The sequence below is a fragment of the Odocoileus virginianus genome, chromosome 30 (genome assembly GCF_023699985.2).
Source record: "Odocoileus virginianus isolate 20LAN1187 ecotype Illinois chromosome 30, Ovbor_1.2, whole genome shotgun sequence".
In the NCBI taxonomy this organism is placed as follows: domain Eukaryota; kingdom Metazoa; phylum Chordata; class Mammalia; order Artiodactyla; family Cervidae; genus Odocoileus; species Odocoileus virginianus.
This window is the reverse complement of record NC_069703.1, coordinates 10,780,795-10,802,987: the sequence shown is the minus strand read 5'-3', so window position 1 is coordinate 10,802,987 and position 22,193 is coordinate 10,780,795. Positions and strand designations below refer to the sequence as shown.

Sequence of the window (22,193 nt, the reverse complement as noted above, 5' to 3'; positions counted from 1 at the left end):
CCCTCCGGCTGCAACAGCCCAAGAGCAGAAGAGCTAACGGGGCTCCTGCACAGCCTTTTGTCTCAAATGTGAACCGATTGACACGTTTTCTCTTTTAACATCTTAGTATAACTTTGGGTAAAAACATGCCTGCAATCAGATAGTCAGCCCGGGTTTTAAGTAGGTAATCCTTAGATTCCTGAGCACTGAACACTGTGCTGAGGTGGCTCTGAGAGTGATGTTGGTGATCTGAAGATGGGGCTCAGGCTCACCTGTCCTGCTGTGCATATGTCGCTCTTGCCCTCCAACCCGGTCCTTAGTAGAGTGTCGTGACAGATAGTTCCAGTGTGTGGTTTTCGTGGTCAGGATGGTGGCAGCCCCGCTGACTTGTCGATAGCTCTTGTTCACCCAGGAAAGAACGGAGACCTCCTCCCCACCACCGAAGAGGCCGAGGAACTTGAACGGGCCTTGCAGGCCGTGACTTCTCTCGAGTGCCTGAGTACCATTGGGGTGCTCACCCAGTCAGATGGTGTGCCCGTCCAGGAGCTGTCAGACAGAGGAATAGGGGTGTTCTCCACGGGGACGGGCGCGTCGGGGATCCCGTCCTTGAGCCGAGAGGTCAACACGGACCTGGGGGAGCTGCTGAACGGGCGTATAGTCCACGACAACTTCTCTAGCCTAGAGCTGGATGAGAGCCTGCTCCGTTCGGCTACCTTGTCTAACCCACCTACACCCCTGGCAGGGCAGATCCAGGGGCAGTTCTCTGCCCCCGCCAGCGTCGGCCTTACTTCTGCCACTCTGATGAGCCAGAGTGCCCTTGGGGAGAGAGCCTTCCCAGGACAGTTTCATGGACTTCATGATGGCAGCCATGCCTCCCAGAGGCCACATCCTGCCCAGCTGCTGAGCAAGGCAGATGACCTAATCACCTCACGACAGCAATACAGCAGTGATCACTCACACTCCTCGCCCCCTGGAAGCCATTACGACAGCGAGCACGTGCCGTCTCCCTACAGCGACCACATCACCTCTCCCCACACGACATCTTACTCTGGCGACAACATGGCAGCTACCTTCTCAGCCGAGATGCCCGTCATGGCGCCGCACTTGCTCCCGACGCCACTCGAGGTGCCACTCGGAGGGGTCGTGAACCCCAGAACTCACTGGGGCAATCTCCCCGTCAGCCTCGGAGACCCCTCTCCGTTCAGCAACCTCCTCGTCGCCGACGGGCACCTTCTCTCCACGTCCCTCTCCACGCCGCCCACCACTTCGAACTCAGAGACCACACAGCCTGCCTTCGCCACCGTGACCCCCAGCAGCTCCAGCGTGCTGCCGGGGTTGCCGCAGACCAGCTTCAGCGGCATGGGGCCCTCCGCTGAGCTGCTGGCCTCCACCTCCCCCAAGCAGCAACTCCCTCAGTTCAGCGCAGCCTTCGGCCACCAGCTGAGTTCTCACAGTGGCATTCCCAAGGACCTGCAGCCCAGCCACAGCTCGATAGCGCCTCCCACAGGCTTCACAGTAACCGGTGCCACAGCTACAAGTACCAATAACGCGTCCTCGCCCTTCACCTCCCCTAACTGAGCGTGTCTGTGTGTTTGCAGGCAGGTGGGGAACCTGGTGTTTTCTATCTTCCTTCCCCTCTTTATCACCCGCCCCCCTCTCCCCTTTTTCCTAAAGAAGATTTTAAAAATAACAGACGGGGACTAGAGGAGAACTACCCTTTCCAGTTAAAACAAGTTCCCCTGCGGTGGACCTCGCTTCAGTGTTCACATGTGCTCCTTGCACTGGTGCTCGTTCCCTCCTGGCGGGTCCACCCTCCCCCCAATGGTTTCCTTAGCGGCTCAGCACAGTGACTGGATAGAATCGACTTTCAGCAGCAAGTCCTAGAAGTGGAAGATACCTCAGATTACCAGTGCCCTTTACTATTTACTAGTATTGCAGATCAATGCTTTCCATTCTGGTACCAGGTCTTTACACAGGTGGTTCTAGCTAGAATGAGCCTGTTCATCGAGTTCTGTGTAAGAGATGGCAAATGGTGTGCAGAGGCAGATTCAAGCCTCTGACTTAGCACCAACTGCTCAACAAACACCACATGAGGCCAGGACTCCATTCCTAATTGTGATCATGTTTAATTAAAAAGAAAAAGAATTAGTCTTTTGACTGCCTGTCTGTGTGTGTGCATCCACGCGTGTATTTTTGTGCAGGGCAGGAAGCAGCTGTCCCATGGTTGTTGGTGGTGGTTTTTTTTTTTTTTTCTTATTTCCTAATAAGTAGAAGTCTCTTCTCCTTTCCCACATCTCAGAGCCCTAGTAAGGTTGGTCATTCTTTCCCACTGAGTTAGCCGACTTTGGTGAATGGAGAAGGGTGGCGGTCTGGCGGCGTGAGTAGCACAACCCTTTCCTGCTAAGTTAGCCCAGAACACAAAAAGCTGAATTCACATCAGTGCCCTGCGGATGTGGTGAAGAGCTTGGCCAGAGGGACTGCAGGGTTGCTGCGATTCTGAGGTCTGGTGGTTGGTTGTATTGCCTTTTTAGACATGCGTTTGTTTCTTAATCCCTCTTCCCATGGAATATATTCTCAAGATGTAATTAAAGAAAATATTTTGATGTGAAAAGCAGGATAGTTCAAGATTGGTTTGAAGAGATGGGATCTGTGAACTCCTTGATCCATCTTTTGCTTTGGGATTTTTCATGTTTACAGTAGTGATTCTTTGGTAAAGTTTGTAAAATGTTAATGACACTTGTAGAATCAATGTACCAGTTGTGAAGTGACATGTAATATCTGAAGGATACACATTTTAAAATTTTCTTTCAAAGCAAAATATGGAAACTAAACATAAATCTTACCCTTTGGTACTTCTAAAATAATTTTAAGTATTTAGGTTTAAGTTTGGGGAATTTTTTTGAAATACCAGATCTTGAAGGTTAAAAATATTGGATAGTTTAGTAAGTTGGTGACTATAAAATGAATATGTGAGGTTTCTTTTTAACCTGCCTTCTCCCCAACCCCCCACCCTCCGCCCAAGGGTGGAACTAGATTTTAAAGGCATCTGTTCTCTGCTTTTGCTGAGAAGTTTCACTGTCCCTTGAGATACCATTGGCTATTTATACCTGAATCTAGTCTAATTTACATATATATATTTTAAAATATGCGTAGAGAGAACATATCTATTAATGATGTGATATAATAATTCATTTGTCAGGGAATATTTGATCTTAATTCCTTTTCAATAGGTAAAGATTTGGATGTATTTTCCTACTTCCTCTATGTATTTCTCTTTATGCCATGCTAATTCTAACCAGTCCCTTCTTTTGAAAGCTTTTCTTTCTCTGCTTTTTAAAGGAATGATGGTGATCAGCAGGCATTATGCAGATACTACGTGCCTGAGATTATGGAGGGGAAATGTCACATGACTGTATGAAATCATGATATGCCCTATTTTGTATTTATTGAAGTTTTCTTTTTGTGGGCCAAAAATATGTTTGTAATATATTTAGTTTTTTTTTAATCATGATAATTGATTGGAAGATTTATTTTTTAATAGCTTTGCCTTTTTTGCAGATTGAGAAATTTCTAAATTATAAAATTATGTCACAAAGCAAAATTATATTTGGTAGCACCGTAAATTTTTATTCTGCATGGTGAGAAGAGATAATTTGAATGTTTCTCACCTGTGAACCTATGTTGGTAAGCTTTTTAATTTTAATGTACTGTAATGAAATGATTGCGAGTAGTTACCTCGGCTCAAAAGTGTCATTTAGTTCACTGAACTCTTCACATCCCATTATAACCATCACATGCTAATTGTCCATTCCTAGTGATTCGCTTCTGTCTCCATTGTGTGCTAATCACAGGTTGTAGCAGAGCAGCCTGTTGACTTTCTTTTTTACTGAGGTAAAAGTGGTACATACACACTGACTTTCTTACCAGCCCTTCTTTGACAGTGAAGGAAAGTCATGGGATGTCGATTTGAATTTTTCTGGCAATTTGTCCCTTGTGGTAGCTGCTTAAAATTCTTCAGTTATCAAAACTGAGTTTGCAGTAAGTTGCACATTTTATTGTTTGCAATTTTCTGTTTTCTGTGCATTTTCAAGCCCTTTCCTGCTTTCTGGTAAGGAGGCATGAAATGATCAGGAATGTTGCCAGTTACAGCTTCACACCAAAAACTTTTGAGTAAATTCGTTTTTGTGTAGATGCCCACAATAATAGCCGAAGAAAGGGCACCTGTAGAAAGTACCCGTGTAGATTTAAGAAAGTAGCAAAAAAAACAAATTTTTCTTCTCACTTTGTCTACTTCAAAACAAATATCCGAGCTTGCGATTCACTTTACTCTTGCTGTTTCTTGTGAGTCCCTTTTTGGAAAGAGAAGAACATCTGTGAACCCAGAGATAACTGTTACGTTGTTGTTTTAGCTAATGGAGCAATTTTAGTCTCTTAGTAGTGGGTTTGCTATTAACATGTAAAGAGAGGAATGAAATACCTTACTCCAGAAATATGAAAATTCGTGTCTTTTAAAATAGCACTTATTGCTCCAATAAGGCAATACTGGAATCAGAAACAAATTTTATATAAGGTTATATCTAATTACGTGGATACTAGCTTTCATTTTAGTGTTAAGCTCATGAGAAGTAGTGGCAAAAAAGGTTCACTGTTTCTGCAGTTCTTTGGGACCATTTATAAAGGCCAGTTAGATTGTGTTAATGTGATTCAATTTATAAAGTTGCTGCAGTTAATGGATACATTCTGTGCTCTGAGAATCTGAATTCCATGCTAATGTATAATGCTCACTGGCTGTGATCTACAGCATCCGAAGGAAAGATGTGTTTTTCTCCTTTACGCTCTACATAGCTGTTAATATTATTTTAGTTAAAGTACTTAAGACATTGATTTTCCTCTGTACAAATGGCTTAGCAATTTGCACATCTGGGTAGATGATGTAGTTAGTAAACAATCCACAATAGTAAATAAATAGCAATTACATGTAACCCACCATGTGACAGACTATGCAATGGAAAAATTTTCTAATTATCACCACATAGCTTATATGGCAAAGGATTCTTTTCTCTAGTAACCTACCATGTGAACTAGAACTGTCTCATAAATGACTTCCTGAGCAATTTCATGTTGGCAGGCAGTGTGATGTGCCTAGTGTCCCTCCATGAAAAGGGTATAATTTAATGAGAAGCAAAGAGTAGGTATGGACATAAAGTTGGAAAAAAAAATTTCTTTTCCTTAAAATCATAGTTATTGTCTGTTGAGTGCTTTAAGGCTAAAGAAAGCAAATACTTTATCTTTGCCAAATAATTATTTATAAGATTTATTTCTTAAAGAAGCCTAGTCTCTCAACTGCAAGTTAAGCAGCATCATTTTCTGTGACTAACACTAAAGCTTTTCCTTATCAGAGCTCGTTCGGTCCATGATCGTAATCCACAGAGACAAAGACAGTGTCCATGATACACACAGCTGCCCTAGCTGTGTGATTTTCTTCTTATCTGAAAAAAATATTTCTATTGATCCATACCATTGGGCTTTTATCATTTGGCACTAGATTTTGAGCCTGTGTAGGTCACACCCATCGTGTAAGTTCGCTGATACTTGGCCTGCGGTCCTTCCTGTGTCTCGGCCTTTTGTGGGGTGGAGATGGTGGTGGTAGCTTGATCCGCAGTGTTTATGGGAGGCAGGTTGCCTTTTTCTCCAAGTTAGTTGAAAAGATTGCTGTGGTTTGGTATTGCAAAGAGCTGAGGCTATTAATAACACTAAACTATCATTTCAAGCTAATAGGTTTGAAATTCATTTAAGATTTGTTTAGGTATTTAGTTTCTGGTTTCTTCATCCTCTTTCTCTTTAGACTTCTTTTTAACACTTTTATTAAATTCTGTTCTTAATCTGGTGTATATAGAAATAATGCAGTGGTCGTTTAAATGGTCAACAGAATTCTGCAGTTTAATGAGGCAATTTAAAGGATTCCCTGGAGGAAAGTGTAGTCAGTCCGAATGTTTCATCGCAGACAGCTACATTGCTCCAAGGATTTTTTTTCCTGCCGAGAATTATATTTCTTGGAGAAGGGTGAGTGTGGGAATATATATGTGACAGAACATAGGTTTTTTTCCCCCCTCCTCTCAATACATTGAAAACAACTGAATTTTAATGGGCATTCTATAGAAAAGTAAAACAATATGGTGACTGCTTAATACCTTGAACTTGATAAAGATTTCTCATGTCGTACATATATTGAAGTGAAGTGAAGTCGCTCAGTCGTGTCCAACTCTTTGCGACCCTGTGGGCTGTACCCTACCAGGCTGCTCCGTCCATGGAATTCTCCAGGCAAGAATACTGGAGTGGGTTGCCATTTCCTTAGCTCCAGGGGATCTTTGCGACCCAGTGATCAAACCTGGGTCTCCCACATTGCAGGCTGATGCTTTACCCTCTGAGCCACCAGGGAAGCCCAGTATCATATATTGGAGGGACACAAAATCCACATTTAGTAAATTAAAGCAACATTTTTTTTTATAATACTGTCTTTCAAAAGATGTGTAATAAGAGATCAGTGAAGAATATATTTGAATATCTCAAGTTTTTCTCTGATCAGTGAGTTAGGAAAGAGAACATAAAACATAAAAGAGTAATTATGTCTCTTCTAATAACCAGTGTCATTAATGCAAAAATTGTGGGTCAAACTTAGCCTTATTTCTAGATAGCAAAAATTCTTTTTACTCCTACTCTGATTTTTGTTAGCTTCCCTCTCTCTGCACCGTGATACAGAGCAAATAAAAGGAAACGTGGCATTTGAGAGAGTGAAAGAGCAAATGTGGGATGACTCTTTATTCCCCCCCAGGTTCCCAAAGCTTGGGACTGTTTGGCTACTTTGAATGGCAGCGTTTCGGTGATCTCAAGTGCAGTCTGGGAAAACAGTCTTCTAAGAGAAACCCTGTCTCACTCTTAGCAAAGTAGGGGAACACAGCTTTCCTTCCGTTTTTCCCTTCTGCCTGCTTGCTCAGCCCACCCCCAGCACTGAAGTACGTGCATACACACACATGCATGATCCGTACTGCTCCTGGCCCAAGAGAACCCTTTCACTTGGTTCTTTTTTTTTTTTTTTAAGCTGGGGACCACTGAAGTAGGCTCTGTATGGACCCAAAGTTCCCCATGGAAAACTTTTCAACGTGCAGTGCAGAAGGCTCCAATGCAGTTTAAACGCCACCCTTGCTTTACCTGGAGAATAGACTGATTTGCCCTGACATGGCTCCACCCTGCATCATTGCAGTCCAGTTGGCTCCAGCTGATGAGCCTGGAAGGGATGGGAACGTTTGGTACTTAGGATGTTGTCTTCATCTGCTCGGAAGGGTTGAATCAGTTCCTCTCAACAGTGATAATTCTTTTCACTGTATAGTGTTGAGTATGTCTCAGGGATTCCTTGTGGAAATTAGGGCAGTTTTTAAAATAAGAAATTAGTTTTAAAAACAACTAAAGGTGACTCATCATTGAGAGAGCGCAGGAAAGAGAAAATGTTTGGTTCCGTAGCCCATGGTGTCTTGCTTGGGACGCTTCTCCTTCTCCTTCAGGCTCTCATCTCAGCCTCAGCATACAGAATCCTTTCCCACCACGCACAGCTTTAAAACTTTTATTTAAAAATTTCCTTCCCCAATGAGCTTTCAGAATACTTATTGTAGATTTTAAGAGAAAAGGTATATTAATTTATGCTATTAACATCACCTCATAAATTATAAGTTTTATACTAAAGCTGTATTGAGTGTAATGAATTATGTTGCCTATGTGTTTAATAGCTAAAAAATTATATATGAGCTTTTTTTTTTTTTTTTTTTTTTTGGACAAAACAAACTAGTGAAGCACCTTTTTACACTGGATCTCTGCCGTGTCAAGGTGTATAGCTATCCTTTGCTACCTTGCAGATATATAAGATAGAAGGATATCCTGGGGCCTCAAAATGTAGAACACCTTTAGACCATTTATTACTGCTCATAGAACCGTTGAGAAATCACATTTCCTTAGTAAATGATCTGTGGTTTACACTTAAGATGGCTAGAAGCTTAGTTACAGGGTAAATAGAAATACATAGATCAAGTAAAAACTCCCAACTACTGTAGCTGGAATTTGTAAATTAAGTTTTTAAGACCTCTTTTATTTCCTATGGATTTATTCTTTTAATTACAGTTTATTCTGTAAGTTGGGAAGTAAAATAGGAAAAATAATAAATCTAGATGTTCTCAGTGTCTTATTCAGGAACTTTTTATCCCTCCTCACTAAGGAATTCCCACTGTGACTTAAAAATAGAATTAAAGTACTTGTGTGCATGTATTTGTCTGTGTTTTTACACACATGCAAAAATATACATTGGGGGCACGTGTATGAGAGAGATGAATGTGTGCTTACATAAAAAGAGAAAGGCAACAGAATGTATGGTAGAAATATGATTTATTTAGTTGAGGGCGTTGGAGTTCCTTTCTCATTGTCTCTGTTGTATAAATACACCAAATTCTTGATTGTGTTATGTTAAAAGGCTAGCTCTGATATCATGTGCATTTTATTTCAAACTTTTGATTAGCTTATGCTATGTTTTTAAAATAACACAAGAAACAGCAGGTTCTAAGACCAGCCTCTTGCTTTTGAGTGTAAAAATAAGAGAAAAACAGACCTGGACATGAGCTGTGTTTATCTATTGGGGTGATGGGACCAGAGATCAGTTGAACCTTTTTTATGTTAATAATAGATTTCTTCATATTCTGAGTTATAAAATATTATTGATCACCTTTTCTTGGTGAAATAAAAGTAGAGGCCTTTTATAAAGAATGCCATTTTTAAAGGGGCTCCTTTGTTTAAAGAGTTGGTGGGATCATTTCACCATGCACATTTCAAAGCTGGGTTGATTTCAGTTATTTCCAAATTTTTTTTTAATTACTCAGTTGTGTTGTTATTTATGAAGTTAGCATGCCCCCAAACTACCATATTTTGGCTATAGGAAAATTATGCTACCCTTGACTTTTTACCCAGTTTATATGCAATTTTTAAAAAATGCATTCCTGTATTTTGAGTTTTGTCATTTTTGCTATACATTCATTACTGGAGTGTCTGGTGGTCTAAAATAGTCAAAGCTAGAGTTTTATTAAATGCTCCAATCACATTTATTTTTAATATTAAAAAATCGTGTACTTTGAAACATGTTAAAACAACTTCTGATAAATAACATCTGGATTTGTTGTTATCTTTGAAGCCTCATTCATTTTAGATAGACTCAAGACCTAGGAAAGCTTTTTGTATGTTGTTTTTACAGTTGTATTTTTTGTAGCATCTCCCAGTTTCATTCACTCTTGCTTTATGGGTTTTTTAAAAATCTGCATATTTCTTGTACATATGCATGCAAATGAAAGAAGGGGGGTTGTATTGGTGCGATTTCTCCCTTCAGTTATTGGTTAATGGGATTTGCTAGAATAAATTCCCCCGATTGAAGGGTGAAACTAAGCCCTTTTGTGTATATCTGTACAGAGATGTGTATATGGGATGTGGTGGCACTTTGCTGAATGTGAACTTGCCTTGTCAATGGAAAGATTGAGAAGTATTATGTTTATTTATACAATTGTATAAATCTATATATACACGTATGTATATGTGTGTGTATAGATAAATCTATATACATATATTTCCCTAAAAAAAAAAGTGTGTGTATAATAGATAAACAGCCTTTGTTAAGCAAGATTATACATCTTTGGAGAATTGCGGATTATTCTGTAAGCAAGAAGAGGGACAGTCTAGCGTAATCATCAGAGCATACAAAGATGGCAGTCCTTAGGATTATAGTCTTGTTTATGAATTTCTCTTAGAACTATTCTTACTCGCCAGTCCCACTATTCTTTTTCATTGACTTCTAAGTCGGTCTCTCACCACTTAAAAATCACACTTCTTTGTTTTTTTCTCCTTTATTAGGTCCTTTTCTCCAGAATCATTTGGCCTAACCATATTTCATTAACACTTCACTTGTCTCTGAAATTTCGCGGAAGACACAAATTTTGGCAATACTTTCTATGGTAATTTTGAGAATTGGGCATCATTTGTCTCAAAAACAACCAACCAATAAACAAAAGACCAACATTCAAACAGAACTACTTTGAAAGTTTTACCTAGATAATTTGGGGATGTTTTACTTAAATTGAAAAAACATGGTTGTGATTTTATGATTGACATTAGCATTAGATTTATTTTGTCATTTATTGTCACTGATTTGTCATTTTAAAATTTTGTTTTACTTTGTGATTTGATCATACTTTTGCCATTTTCATTTTAATGGAAAGCCTCTTGAATTCTATCACTCATTTTCTTCATGATGAAACTGCTTTAATGAAGTCTTGTATAATGAATTCTGCTATATTTCCTTTTGACTTTTCTCACATTTGTGACATTCTGTTTTAACTTTGCTGCAGCTCTCTAGAAAACTTGCATCCCTATATATTGTGCCTTTAAAGCTTTTATGCACACACAAACAGAAGTGTATATATACATGTTGGAGCATGTGTACATATACTTTCCTATAGACTCACACAGTATGTCTCTAGTATATATTGTGTGAGTGGATATATAGATATTCAAAGGCAATGAAAGGTTGCTCTCTAGATATATATGTATATAAATAGTGTTGATATATTGTATATACACATGTATATGTATGAGTTTTAAATGGCAATCTTTTACATTTAGCAAAATGCTACCCCTACTGGAATATTGTCATTGCGATGGCAGTTGTATGTAATGATTTAAAATACATTATCAAAAGTTATTTAAAGAACATTTAGAAGTCTCATCTAAAGAGGTCCACACATTATTTATTTCTCCTCCTTTTCCTTTTATTGTTATTATTTTTTTTTAACTGAAAGGGAGACTGTCATTTTTTAAATGCCACCTATCCCAGGAGAGGAAGAGAACTGGAGACTCACTTGAGGACCCTCCTGTGTCTTCCTCTCTCTGAAATGGAGATATACCACAAACCAGCCTGTTTATTTCAGTTATAAAGCAACCCTAACATTTCCATTACCGCATGTCATCCACCATCTCCCAGATCAACTTAATTCACCAATTTGCCTCTTCCTTTCATTAATAATTAATGATCGTTGAGATCATTTGCCTGGGGGAAGTTAACTACTCTCTAGCTGCAGGGAAATTTATCACCTACTTGTTATTCTGCCTTGTTCAAAATTCAACTTTGAGAAAAGACAGCTATCTTAAGCAGGTTTTACATTTATTTAGTCAAAGGTCTTCCCAGACATTTTTTTTTTTTTTTTAAAGAACTCCAAGTCTGCATGTACCCGACCTAGATTTAATTCTTACTCCCCACAGCTTCAGGTATTTTTTGACATGCTAAATGGAAGAATACTAAGAAAAAACTGTTCAGTATTTTATTTTGTGATGAGTTGGCAGCAGATTTCATTTCAAGACCTTCTAGAGAGAAGAGTGTAGATGGACAATCCTAAATTGTAAGATGTTAACAAAAAACACATGGAGTAAGAATACCCCTGAAGACAGAAATAGAGAAGTTGGGGTTTGAGGGATTTCACAGAGTAGCTTAGCTGAAACTTGATATCAGAAGCAGCCTTTAACAGAAGCCTCTTGGCAGTTGTATGGTACTAACCAGAGTACTGAAGTGTGCGCTGAAACCAAGTTGCAGTGGGAAATCAAAGGTGAGGTAACATACTCAAAACCGGTAAGACACCAGGTTGCACAGTTTTGAAATCTCTTCTAACAGTAGCTGCACGGTAGCAAGGACGAGCCGTTCTCAAAGCCCTTCCTCTTCAGCGTTCTCCTCCACCTTGGCACACACGTATGTTCAGCCGGCCATACATGAGAATACATATACAAAAATTTAAAGCTGCTTAAAGGGAACTTACAAACTGAGACTCTTCCCTGTGTTAGTAGTGGCTAGAAGCTTAGTTATATGCACAAAAGCTAGAAGCCACTTGTTTCTACACAGATTGTAGGAGCAAGATGAGATTGGCAGGTTTGGGGATGGGTCCCCGAGTTCTGAGGAAAGGCGTATCCATGGTATTGGGTGTGCTATTGCTGGTGGGGAGACCACATTTGGGGAAATGATGGGCTTTGGTTTGTAATTTCCCTTTAAACAGGAAGAGATGGCTCACATTTTCCATGTATATCTCAATGAATGTACTGTATTACCATTTTAAAAATTTGATGAAATAATAATGGATTGGTCTCCTTTTGTTTTCTGGTCCTTGTTTAATTTGTTTAAGGGTTTTTGTATACAAAAGTTTACATTTTTATGTATATTTTTCTTGTGTAAAAACTGATGTAATATGTGTATAAAACACTGTATGTATTATCTGTATATAGTGTGACAAAATGATTTTTCTTTCTTTCTTTTGGATGTATTAATAAATCTTGCTGTGAAGTAGCCTTGCTCTTGGTTTAATTTCTTTTGCCTGGATGTTGATGGAAGCTGTTAATCCAGAGTAAGGATTTTTTCCCCTTTGTTAGCTAGAGTATATATACATGTTTTTTATATCTTATATTTTGTCAACTCCAGGGGGCTTTATTCATGGTTCTTTATAGTTAAACTAACAGTGATTAATATGTGTCATATCTGTGGATCAATAATTGCTACTCAAAGTGACTTTAAAGTGGTATCCAACCTTGAAATCCAAGCAAAAGTTGCATTGGAAATTGTTATGTACTGTAATGGAGGTCTTGCAAGTCAGTTTCTATTTAATTTATCAGGAACACCTTTTTCTCTTCATTTTCATAGTTTCACAAGTATAAGAATAACTTCATGTTGTATAACCAAAGTAATACAAACAAAAAACCGTTTAACACTCTTCCTTTAAGGCATTGCCAAGTGCCTGCCTTGTATCTCCTTGGAATTGAATTACTTTTTTTTTTTTTAATATGTAGATTGGAACTCTTCATTTTCTATGCTGAGGAACTGTGTGGTACTGATAGAGGCTAGGACAAAATTCACAAAGAAAAATTAGTAATGTTCTAATCACACTTTCCTCTTGTAGAGATTTGTGATTTTTTATTTTTGTGGGACATTGACTATTTAAAAAATTATTTTTTATTGTTTATTTTTGGTTGTGCTGTGTCTTTGTTGCTGCATGGGCTTTTCTCTAGATGCGGCGAGTGAGGACTACTCTCTCGTTGCAGTGAGCCAGCTTCTCATTGTGGTGGCTTCTCGAGCAGCTCCCGGGCTCTCAGCACAGGCTCAGTAGTGGTGGCTCATGGGCTTAGCTGGGCTGTGGCATGTGGGATCTTCCTAGATCAGGGATCGAACCTGTCTCTCCTGCACTGGCAGGCAGATTCTTTACCACTGAGCCTCCAGGGAAGCCCCTTGGACTTTTTCTTTTTTCTTCTTGATCTCTAATCCAGGCATGTACATTCCAGAATTGTACTTTGCTTCTCTACAGAAATTAACATTCTGCAATTAGAAGCAGATGCCCACAGCACTAATGAAAGGGCCAGCACTGACAGATCTTCATTCATCCATTTCTCTGCCTTTGAAACTGACAAGTTATGAAGATTAATGCTTGGCATTGATCTATCCATGTTTTTGGTTATATGGTAGTTGATTTTAAACTCTTATTCTTTTCTCCTTAAGGATGCTTTTCTAACTATCTGCTTAAGTGCAAAAACTTGCAGTTGTGCTGAGATTTTGATTGATTTTTAAAAGGTACTCTTAAGGAGACAAGCTTATAAGTGAAATGTTTGAGTTAAGCAACATCTTTAAAGGGTTGGTGCTGAGGACCTGTGGATTGCCGAGTACAAGCAAAAATTCAAGTTTAGAAGAGAATATACTAAATTCCTTTATTAGCATATCTCCAGCTCCTTACCCTATCATCTGCCTCATTAACAGTAATTCTTTAAAAAAAAAAAAACACACACACACACACAAATCCTGTATTGTTAAAAAAAAAACCCCTTATTTCCATTAATTTATAACTTTTAGAAATGTGTGGGTCCTTGGCTAAGAGGAGACTCTGCCTTGGGCCCGCCGGTGTAATAAACTGCACTCCACTATCTGCGTTGTCCTTCTGAGTGAGTTTGTTTCCCGGAAAGCGTGGCTATAACAGAGTGGGTTGCCATGCCCTCCTCGAGGGGACCTTCCCAACCCCAGGGATGGAACCCACATCTCTTACGTCTCCTGCACTGGCAGACAAGTTCTTTACCACTAACTTCATCTGGAAAGTCCTGAGTTTTCCTGTCAGTATTTACCAAAGAGCCGGGCTGTTTGCTAAACACTGGGGTGATATGGAGGGAAACTAAGAGAGATGTGGTGAAGAACAACTACTTTGTGAGACGACAGAGTTGAATTTGAGTCTCTTCTAGCTGTGTGGGAGCTTCCATTGTGGCTCAGATGGTAAGGCGTCTGCCCGCAATGCGGGAGATCAAAATTCGATCCCTGGGTCGGGAAGATCTTCTGGAGAAGGAAATGGCAACCCACTGCAGTACTCTTGCCTGAAAAATTCCACGGACAGAGGAGCCTGATGGGCTATAGTCCATGGACTTGCAAAGAGTCGGACACGACTGAGCCACTTCGCTTTCTTTTTTTCTTTCTAGCTGTGTGGCCTCGGGCAAGTGACTCAGCCCCTCTGAGCCTCAGTTTCCACATCTATAAGATGGAAATAATAGCACCCACCTGCCGGGGTCCAGCCTCGGCAGGATGCAGGGGTACTCTCAGGATGAACGGCATCGGTGAGAGAAAGAGAGAGAGAGTGGCCAGACGGGGGATGCAGCAGGGTCTGGCAGAGTCTGGCAAGACTTTACCGTGGCTTTTATACCCTAAATTAGTACATTTCTAAGGGGAAGATAGTTTAACATTACATCAGCTTGTTCTTCAGGAAACCAGGGTGTTTTCTGCATACTTCTTTGTTTATGAGGGTCTTGTACATTATCTTCTGGCCTTGGAGCCTATTAACATTTTATGACCTAGGTGAATGCAAAGCTGTTTTCCTGTAATCTATTCTTTAATGAACACAAAGTCAGTCCTTTTGCAGAAGTTATCAGTTAAATTTATCTAAAAGGTTTACAACACAAAGACTGCAGCTCCGGTGAGGCAGCCCCTGTTTAGCATTCCTGGTTAAAGTGAACAATTCTAAACTATTCTAAACTAAAGAAAAAAGGAAAAAAAATGTGTGGATCTGAACATCAAGGAGGTATTAGTTTGTTTCTTTCACATAACTGGTGTCCTGGAAAACTCTTCTCTAACGTGTTGTGACTATAGTCAGTTACTTTTCCTACTCTAAATCTCTGTAATAGAGAGATGCCTACTGCTTAGCATTCTGAAATTTCATTCAAGCTGCTGGTGGTAGGCTATTGCTGCTTCTGTTCTTCTGTCTTCCCATTGATCTGTCTTTTTGGCCTCCCATTCATTTTTTTCTTTTTTTATTCACTTGGTTATATGTTTGAACACTTCCTGTTAAGGACAGTGGGACATGTAAGAATAAGCCACAACTAGTTTCTACACCCTCAAGACTACCACATAGAAGAGAGAAGATGCATAACTATACAAACAAGGTAGAAATTGTCGAGTGCTTAGAAGAGTAGCAAAATGCTATGTAAGTTCATGTCAAAACAGAGATCATTTCCAACCAAAGGGGAGAGAAAATTTTGTAGAGAACAGTGCATCTGAACAGAGCATTCAAGGATGAGCAGTATTTTGACCTCTGAAAACAGAGGAAGTGTTCCAGATAGAGGAAGCTGCATAGTCAGTTGGCTGCCTCATGGTTTGTGTGAGAATAGGGAGAGGTTTGACTTGACATGTACATGTAAGATGTAAGAGGGAGGGTGGTGAGGAATAGAGTGGAGAGGTTAACAGGGATAAGAGCAAAATGAGCATGGAAGGCTAGACCAGGCAGTGAGACAAGGGAGGGATGGGGACTAATCTGATATCATCATTTAAGAGGTTCATGATAGGTGAGCTGGGATGTTGCTAGTGCAATGGTTAGGCTTGCTAATGAAGTCAAGACTGTGGCAGTGAAAAGTGGAAAGGAAGGAGGAATTCAAAGAAGCTTGGGGACACTCAGATGTCAGGAGTAAGGGAAGAGGAAGAGAAACTTAAACAAGACTTCATCTCTAGATTTCTGGGAGAATAGTGGTACTGGTGGTAAGAGTGGACAGCACCACTCTCAACACATAATTATTTTTTCTGATGGTTTTAAATACATAAAGGTTGATCAGCAACAGGGGCATCCTCTCTGTTGGCATGACCCACTGGTTACAGTTAGGGCTCAAGAGAAAATCAAACAGAAGTTAGAGATCAGAAGTTATGGACATAGAGTTGCTTGTTGAAGCCAGCTATAAATTATGAGAAAGAAAGATAAGGACAAATTTTGGAGGCCACTTCTACATAATCTACTATATTTTACTTACAGGCCTAAAAGAGCTTAAATAATTTTTCCAGAGTCTCTTACAGAGGCTAGCAGACTGACTTGCCTAGGGGTAATAGTAATGAGGAAAGGCCCTCCCCACCCCTGGCCTCATGAGGACCTGTAGACATTCACCCCTCACGCTCCTTGCCAATGACTTGTTCATCCCACCTGGATGGGACACTCAGTGCCCATACTATTAGCGCCTGAAGCCCCAGCCCCTAGCACAGTGTGGTTGCCCATAATCACAGGAAAGTATTACTGAGTGAATTCAGTACTCTGAAGAAGTTCATGACTGGAAAGAATGCAGATTTGAAGAGACTTTGAGGACCTGGTGAGAAGCAATGTGGCAACTGGTGAAGGCTACGGACTTTGGAGTAAGACTTCCTTTATTCTAATCTTGGCTCCACTATCTACAAACTTTGTGATCTCCAGTGAGTCGTTTAACCTCTCCTGGCTTCGCTTTCCTCAACCATTAAATGCAGTGGGAGGATTACATGACACCGCCTATGGAAAGCGGGTGCAGTGGCTAGTTCCTTAATGCACAAACTAAACACTTGGTTATTTTAGTTATGCTCACTTTATGACTAGAGGAAGATACAAACAACATAGGTGTCTGGGGGAAAGTGGAAAGAAAATAGGAAAACGAACAAAAGTTAGCTGTGGAGAAGGAGGGTGCGCATAAGCGAGAACCTTGGGCAAGAAGTTTCTAAAGATAAAGGCAGTGCTGATTTTTGTAACACAAGAGAATATGGGTCACCAACAGGTAGAGTTACTTTTACTCAAGTTCCAAAATATTCTAGGATGTATTCAGTTACTGAAGCCCTGTTAACTATCATTTGTCTTTTGCTTTTGTCTTTTTTAACATTTATAGATTTGACATTAAATTTTTTTTTTTTTTTTTGGATTGTACCGGGTCTTCATTGCTTTGCTCGGGCTTTTTCTAGTTGCAGTCAGCGGGGACTGCTCTCTAGTTGTGGTGCTCAGGCTTCTCATTGCAGTAGCTTCTCTCGGTGAGCACAGGATTTAGGGTGCATGGGCTCAGGAGTTGTGGCACGCAGGTTTAGTTGCCCTGAGGCATGTGGGATCTTCCTGGACCAGGGATCAAACCCATGTCCCCTGCATTGACAGACAAATTCTTTACCACTGGACCATCAGGGAAATCCTATATTTACTCTTACATAGTACAAAGCATTATGTAGTGGAACAAAATGTATCATTGTATCCTGACTTGTAGAATATAGTCTGGGTTACAAAGCATTTAAGAGGGCTTCCCTGGTGGTTTAGTGGTAAAGAATCTGCCTGCTAGTGCAGGAGACAGAGATTCAATACCTGATCCAGGAAGATCCCACAGGTCTCAGAGCGACTAAGCCTGTGTGCCATAGCTATTGAGCCTGTGCTCGGGAGCCCGGGAGCCACAACTACTAAGCCTGTGTGCTACAACTGCTGAAGTCCACGTGCCCTAAAGCCTGTGCTCCTCAACACGAGAAGCCCCCGCAGTGAGAGGCCTGCACACTGAAGCTGGAGAATAGGCCCCACTCACCGCAACGAGAGAAAAGCCAGTGTAGCAACGAAGACGCAGCACAGCCAAAAATAATACACAAAATTGTTTTTTAAAAAAGCATTTAAGAAAATAGAATATAAGGAATCAGTAGAGAGTCCTTTATCAAAAGATGTGCATGTCACCTGCTAAACTAAAGAGTAGAAATCAAATTTACGGAGCCAAACCATGTATCACCCCTGCAATGCAGAGGTCAATATGGTGGTACTCAGCCTCTGCGTCACAGATGTTTTTTAAGACCAACATCTTTCCCTTACTTTCTTTTCCCTTCAATAGCTGTCATTTCTATTTACTGCTAAACACTATATTTGCTTTTTCCATTACTCTTTAGCCACTGCACTTTAGCTTTCACCTTATTTTCCTGAAGCTATTCTTTCCAAAGTTATTGATGAACTTTCATGCCATTCTCTGTAACCTCTCTGACCCAGTCAGCATGGACAATGTTACATTGTCCTGTGTCGCCACTTAATTCTCAGATTATGTCATTTCTGGGTTCTCTGTTAGTTCCAACTCCTCTTTCTTTTCCCTAAATTTGAACATGTCTCAAACTCATTCTTCAAACTATTGTTATTCTTCTCTACACACAAGCTTCCAGTGTAGGATACTTCTACTGCCTTAAATGTTGACCTGGCTTAAATGTTGACCTCTCTGGAGATTAACTTCAAATTTATGTCTACAGCTCTGATTGTGGTTAAACTTTAGCCTTCTGTCTCCTACTGTTTCCTGAGGACCTTCACCTCTCTATTCAGTCATCACTATAAATTTAGTTTGTCTAACCCAAATTTACCATCTTTCCCTTTTAAACCAGCGCTTGCTCTGAATTTTGTCCCTTGCTTTCTTGTTCTCTCATTCATTCAGCAAGTATAAAGACTGCTGTATAAAGTAAAAAGACTGTATAAAGTATAAAGACTAGTCACCCATACTAGAAGCTTCAGTCATCTTGATTTCTCCAGCTTCCCAGCTTTTCATCACTGGGTGACTAGACCAGTAACTAAAGCATTTGTTTTCTTTTTTTTTTTTTTCCATTTATTTTTATTAGTTGGAGGCTAATTACTTTACATTATTGCAGTGGGTTTTGTCATACATTGACATGAATCAGCCATGGAGTTACATGTGTTCCCCATCCCGATCCCCCCTCCCACCTCCCTCCCCATCCCATCCCTCTGGGTCTTCCCAGTGCACCAGCCCTGAGCACTTGTCTCATGCATCCGACCTGGGCTGGTGATCTGTTTCACCCTTGATGGTAAACTTGTTTCAATGCTGTTCTCTCTGAACATCCCACCCAAGCCTTCTCCCACAGAGTCTACAAGTCTGTTCTGTACATCTGTGTCTCTTTTTCTGTTTTGCATATAGGGTTACCATTACCATCTTTTAAAATTCCATATATATGCATTAGTATACTGTATTGGTCTTTATCTTTCTGGCTTACTTCACTCTGTATAATCGGCTCCAGTTTCATCCATCTCATTAGAACTGATTCAAATGAATTCTTTTTAATGGCTGAGTAATATTCCATAGTGTATATGTACCACAGCTTCCTTATCCATTCGTCTGCTGATGGGCATCTAGGTTGCTTCCATGTCCTGGCTATGATAAACAGTGCTGCAATGAACATTGGGGTGCATGTGTCTCTTTCAGATTTGGTTTCCTCGGTGTGTATGCCCAGGAGTGGGATTGCTGGGACATATGGCAGTTCTATTTCCAGTTTTTAAGGAATCTCCACACTGTTCTCCATAGTGGCTGTACTAGTTTGCATTCCCACCAACAGTGTAAGAGGGTTCCCTTTTCTCCACACCCTTTCCAGCATTTATTGCTTGTAGACTTTTGGATAGCAGCCATTCTGACTGGTGTGTAATGGTACCTCATTGAGGTTTTGATTTGCATTTCTCTGATAATGAATGATGTTGAGCATCTTTTCATGTGTTTGTTAGCCATCTGTATGTCTTCTTTGGAGAAATATCTGTTTAGATCTTTGGCCCATTTTTTGATTGGGTCATTTATTTTTCTGGAATTGAGCTGCAGGAGCTGCTTGTATATTTTTGAGATTAATCCTTTGTCTGTTGCTATTATTTTCTCCCACTCTGAAGGCTGTCTTTTCACCTTGCTTATAGTTTCCTTTGTTGTGCAAAAGCTTTTAAGTTTCATTAGGTCCCATTTGTTTATTTTTGCTTTTATTTCCAATATTCTGGGAGGTGGGTCATAGAGGAGCCTGCTATGATTTATGTCAGAGAGTGTTTTGCCTATATTCTCCTCTAGGAGTTTTATAGTTTCTGGTCTTATATTTAGATCTTTAATCCATTTTGAGTTTATTTTTGTGTATGGTGTTAGAAAGTGTTCTAGTTTCATTCTTTTACAAGTGGTTGACCAGTTTTCCCAGCACCACTTGTTAAATAGGTTGTCTTTTTTCCATTGTATATCCTTGCCTCCTTTGTCGAACATAAGGTATCCATAGGTTTGTGGATTTATCTCTGGGCTTTCTATTCTGTTCCATTGATCTATGTTTCTGTCTTTGTGCCAGTACCATACTGTCTTGATGACTGTGGCCTTGTAGTAGAGCCTGAAGTCAGGCAGGTTGATTCCTCCAGTTCCACTCTTCTTTCTCAAGATTTCTTTGGCTATTCGAGGTTTTTTTGTATTTCCATACAAATTGTGAAATTATTTGCTCTAGTTCTGTGAAGAATACCATTGGTAAATTGATAGGGATTGCATTGAATCTATACATTGCTTTGGGTAGTATAGTCATTTTGACAATATTGACAATATTGATTCTTCCAATCCATGAACACGGTATATTTCTCCATCTGTTTGTGTCCTCTTTGATTTCTTTCATCAGTGTTTTATAGTTTTCTATGTATAGGTCTTTTGTTTCTTTAGGTAGATATACTCCTAAGTATTTTATTCTTTTTGTTGCAATGGTGAATGGTATTGTTTCCTTAATTTCTCTTTCTGTTTTCTCATTGTTAGTGTATAGGAATGCAAGGGATATCTGTGTGTTAATTTTATATCCTGCAACTTTACTATATTCATTGATTAGCTCTAGTAATTTTCTGGTAGAGTCTTTAGGGTTTTCTATGTAGAGGATCATGTCATCTGCAAACAGTGAGAGTTTCACTTCTTCTTTTCCTATCTGGATTCCTTTTATTTGTTTTTTTTCTCTGCTTGCTGTGGCCAAAACTTCCAAAACTATGTTGAATAGTAGTGGTGAGAGTGGGCACCCTTGTCTTGTTCCTGATTTTCGGGGAAATGCTTTCAATTTTTCACCATTGAGGATAATGTTTGCTGTGGGTTTGTCATATATAGCTTTTATTATGTTGAGGTATGTTCCTTCTATTCCTGCTTTCTTGAGAGTTTTTATCATAAATGGATGTTGAATCTTGTCAAAGGCTTTTTCTGTGTCTATTGAGATAATCATATGGTTTTTATTTTTCAGTTTGTTAATGTGGTGTATTACATTGATTGATTTGCAGATATTAAAGAATCCTTGCATTCCTGGGATAAAGCCCACTTGGTCATGATGTATGATTTTTTTAATATGTTGTTGGATTCTGTTTGCTAGAATTTTGTTAAGGATTTTTGCATCTATGTTCATCAGTGATATTGGCCTGTTGTTTTCTTTTTTTGTGGCATCTTTGTCTGGTTTTGGAATTAGTGTGATGGTGGCCTCATAGAATGAGTTTGGAAGTTTACCTTCTTCTGCAATTTTCTGGAAGAGTTTGAGTAAGATAGGTGTTAGCTCTTCTCTAAATTTTTGATAGAATTCAGCTGTGAAGCCATCTGGTCCTGGGCTTTTGATTGCTGGAAGATTTCTGATTACAGTTTTGATTTCCGTGCTTGTGATGGGTCTGTTAAGATCTTCTATTTCTTCCTGGTTCAGTTTTGGCAAGTTATACTTTCCTAGGAATTTGTCCATTTCTTCCAAGTTGTCCATTTTATTGGCATAGAGCTGCTGGTAGTAGTCTCTTATGATCCTTTGTATTTCAGTGTTGTCTGTCTTGATCTCTCCATTTTCATTTCTAATTTTGTTGATTTGGTTCTCCCTTTGTTTCTTAATGAGTCTTGCTAATGGTTTGTCAATTTTATTTATCTCTTCAAAAAACTAGCTTTTAGCTTTGTTGATTTTTGCTATGGTCTCTTTTGTTTCTTTTGCATTTATTTCTGCCCTAATTTTTAAGATTTCTTTCCTTCTACTAACCCTGGGGTTCTTCATTTCTTCCTTCTCTAGTTGCTTTAGGTGTAGAGCTAGGTTATTTATTTGACTTTTTTCTTGTTTCTTGAGG

The 22,193-nt window shown here is 39.7% G+C and overlaps 1 protein-coding gene across 4 annotated transcripts in view; it reads left to right on the top strand.

Annotated features, from left to right (window-relative positions):
- The window catches only part of INO80D (INO80 complex subunit D), a 68,202-nt gene extending 55,814 nt beyond the window's left edge, over window positions 1–12,388 (top strand). For all 4 annotated transcript variants that reach the window (XM_070458517.1, XM_070458514.1, XM_070458515.1 and 1 more), the window contains one exon: window positions 392–12,388. In XM_070458517.1, coding sequence (XP_070314618.1) covers window positions 392–1,557 — 1,166 coding nt within the window. In that variant the 3' untranslated portion in view covers window positions 1,558–12,388. The remainder of the gene's footprint in view (window positions 1–391) is intronic.
- The last annotated feature ends 9,805 nt before the right edge of the window (window positions 12,389–22,193 follow it).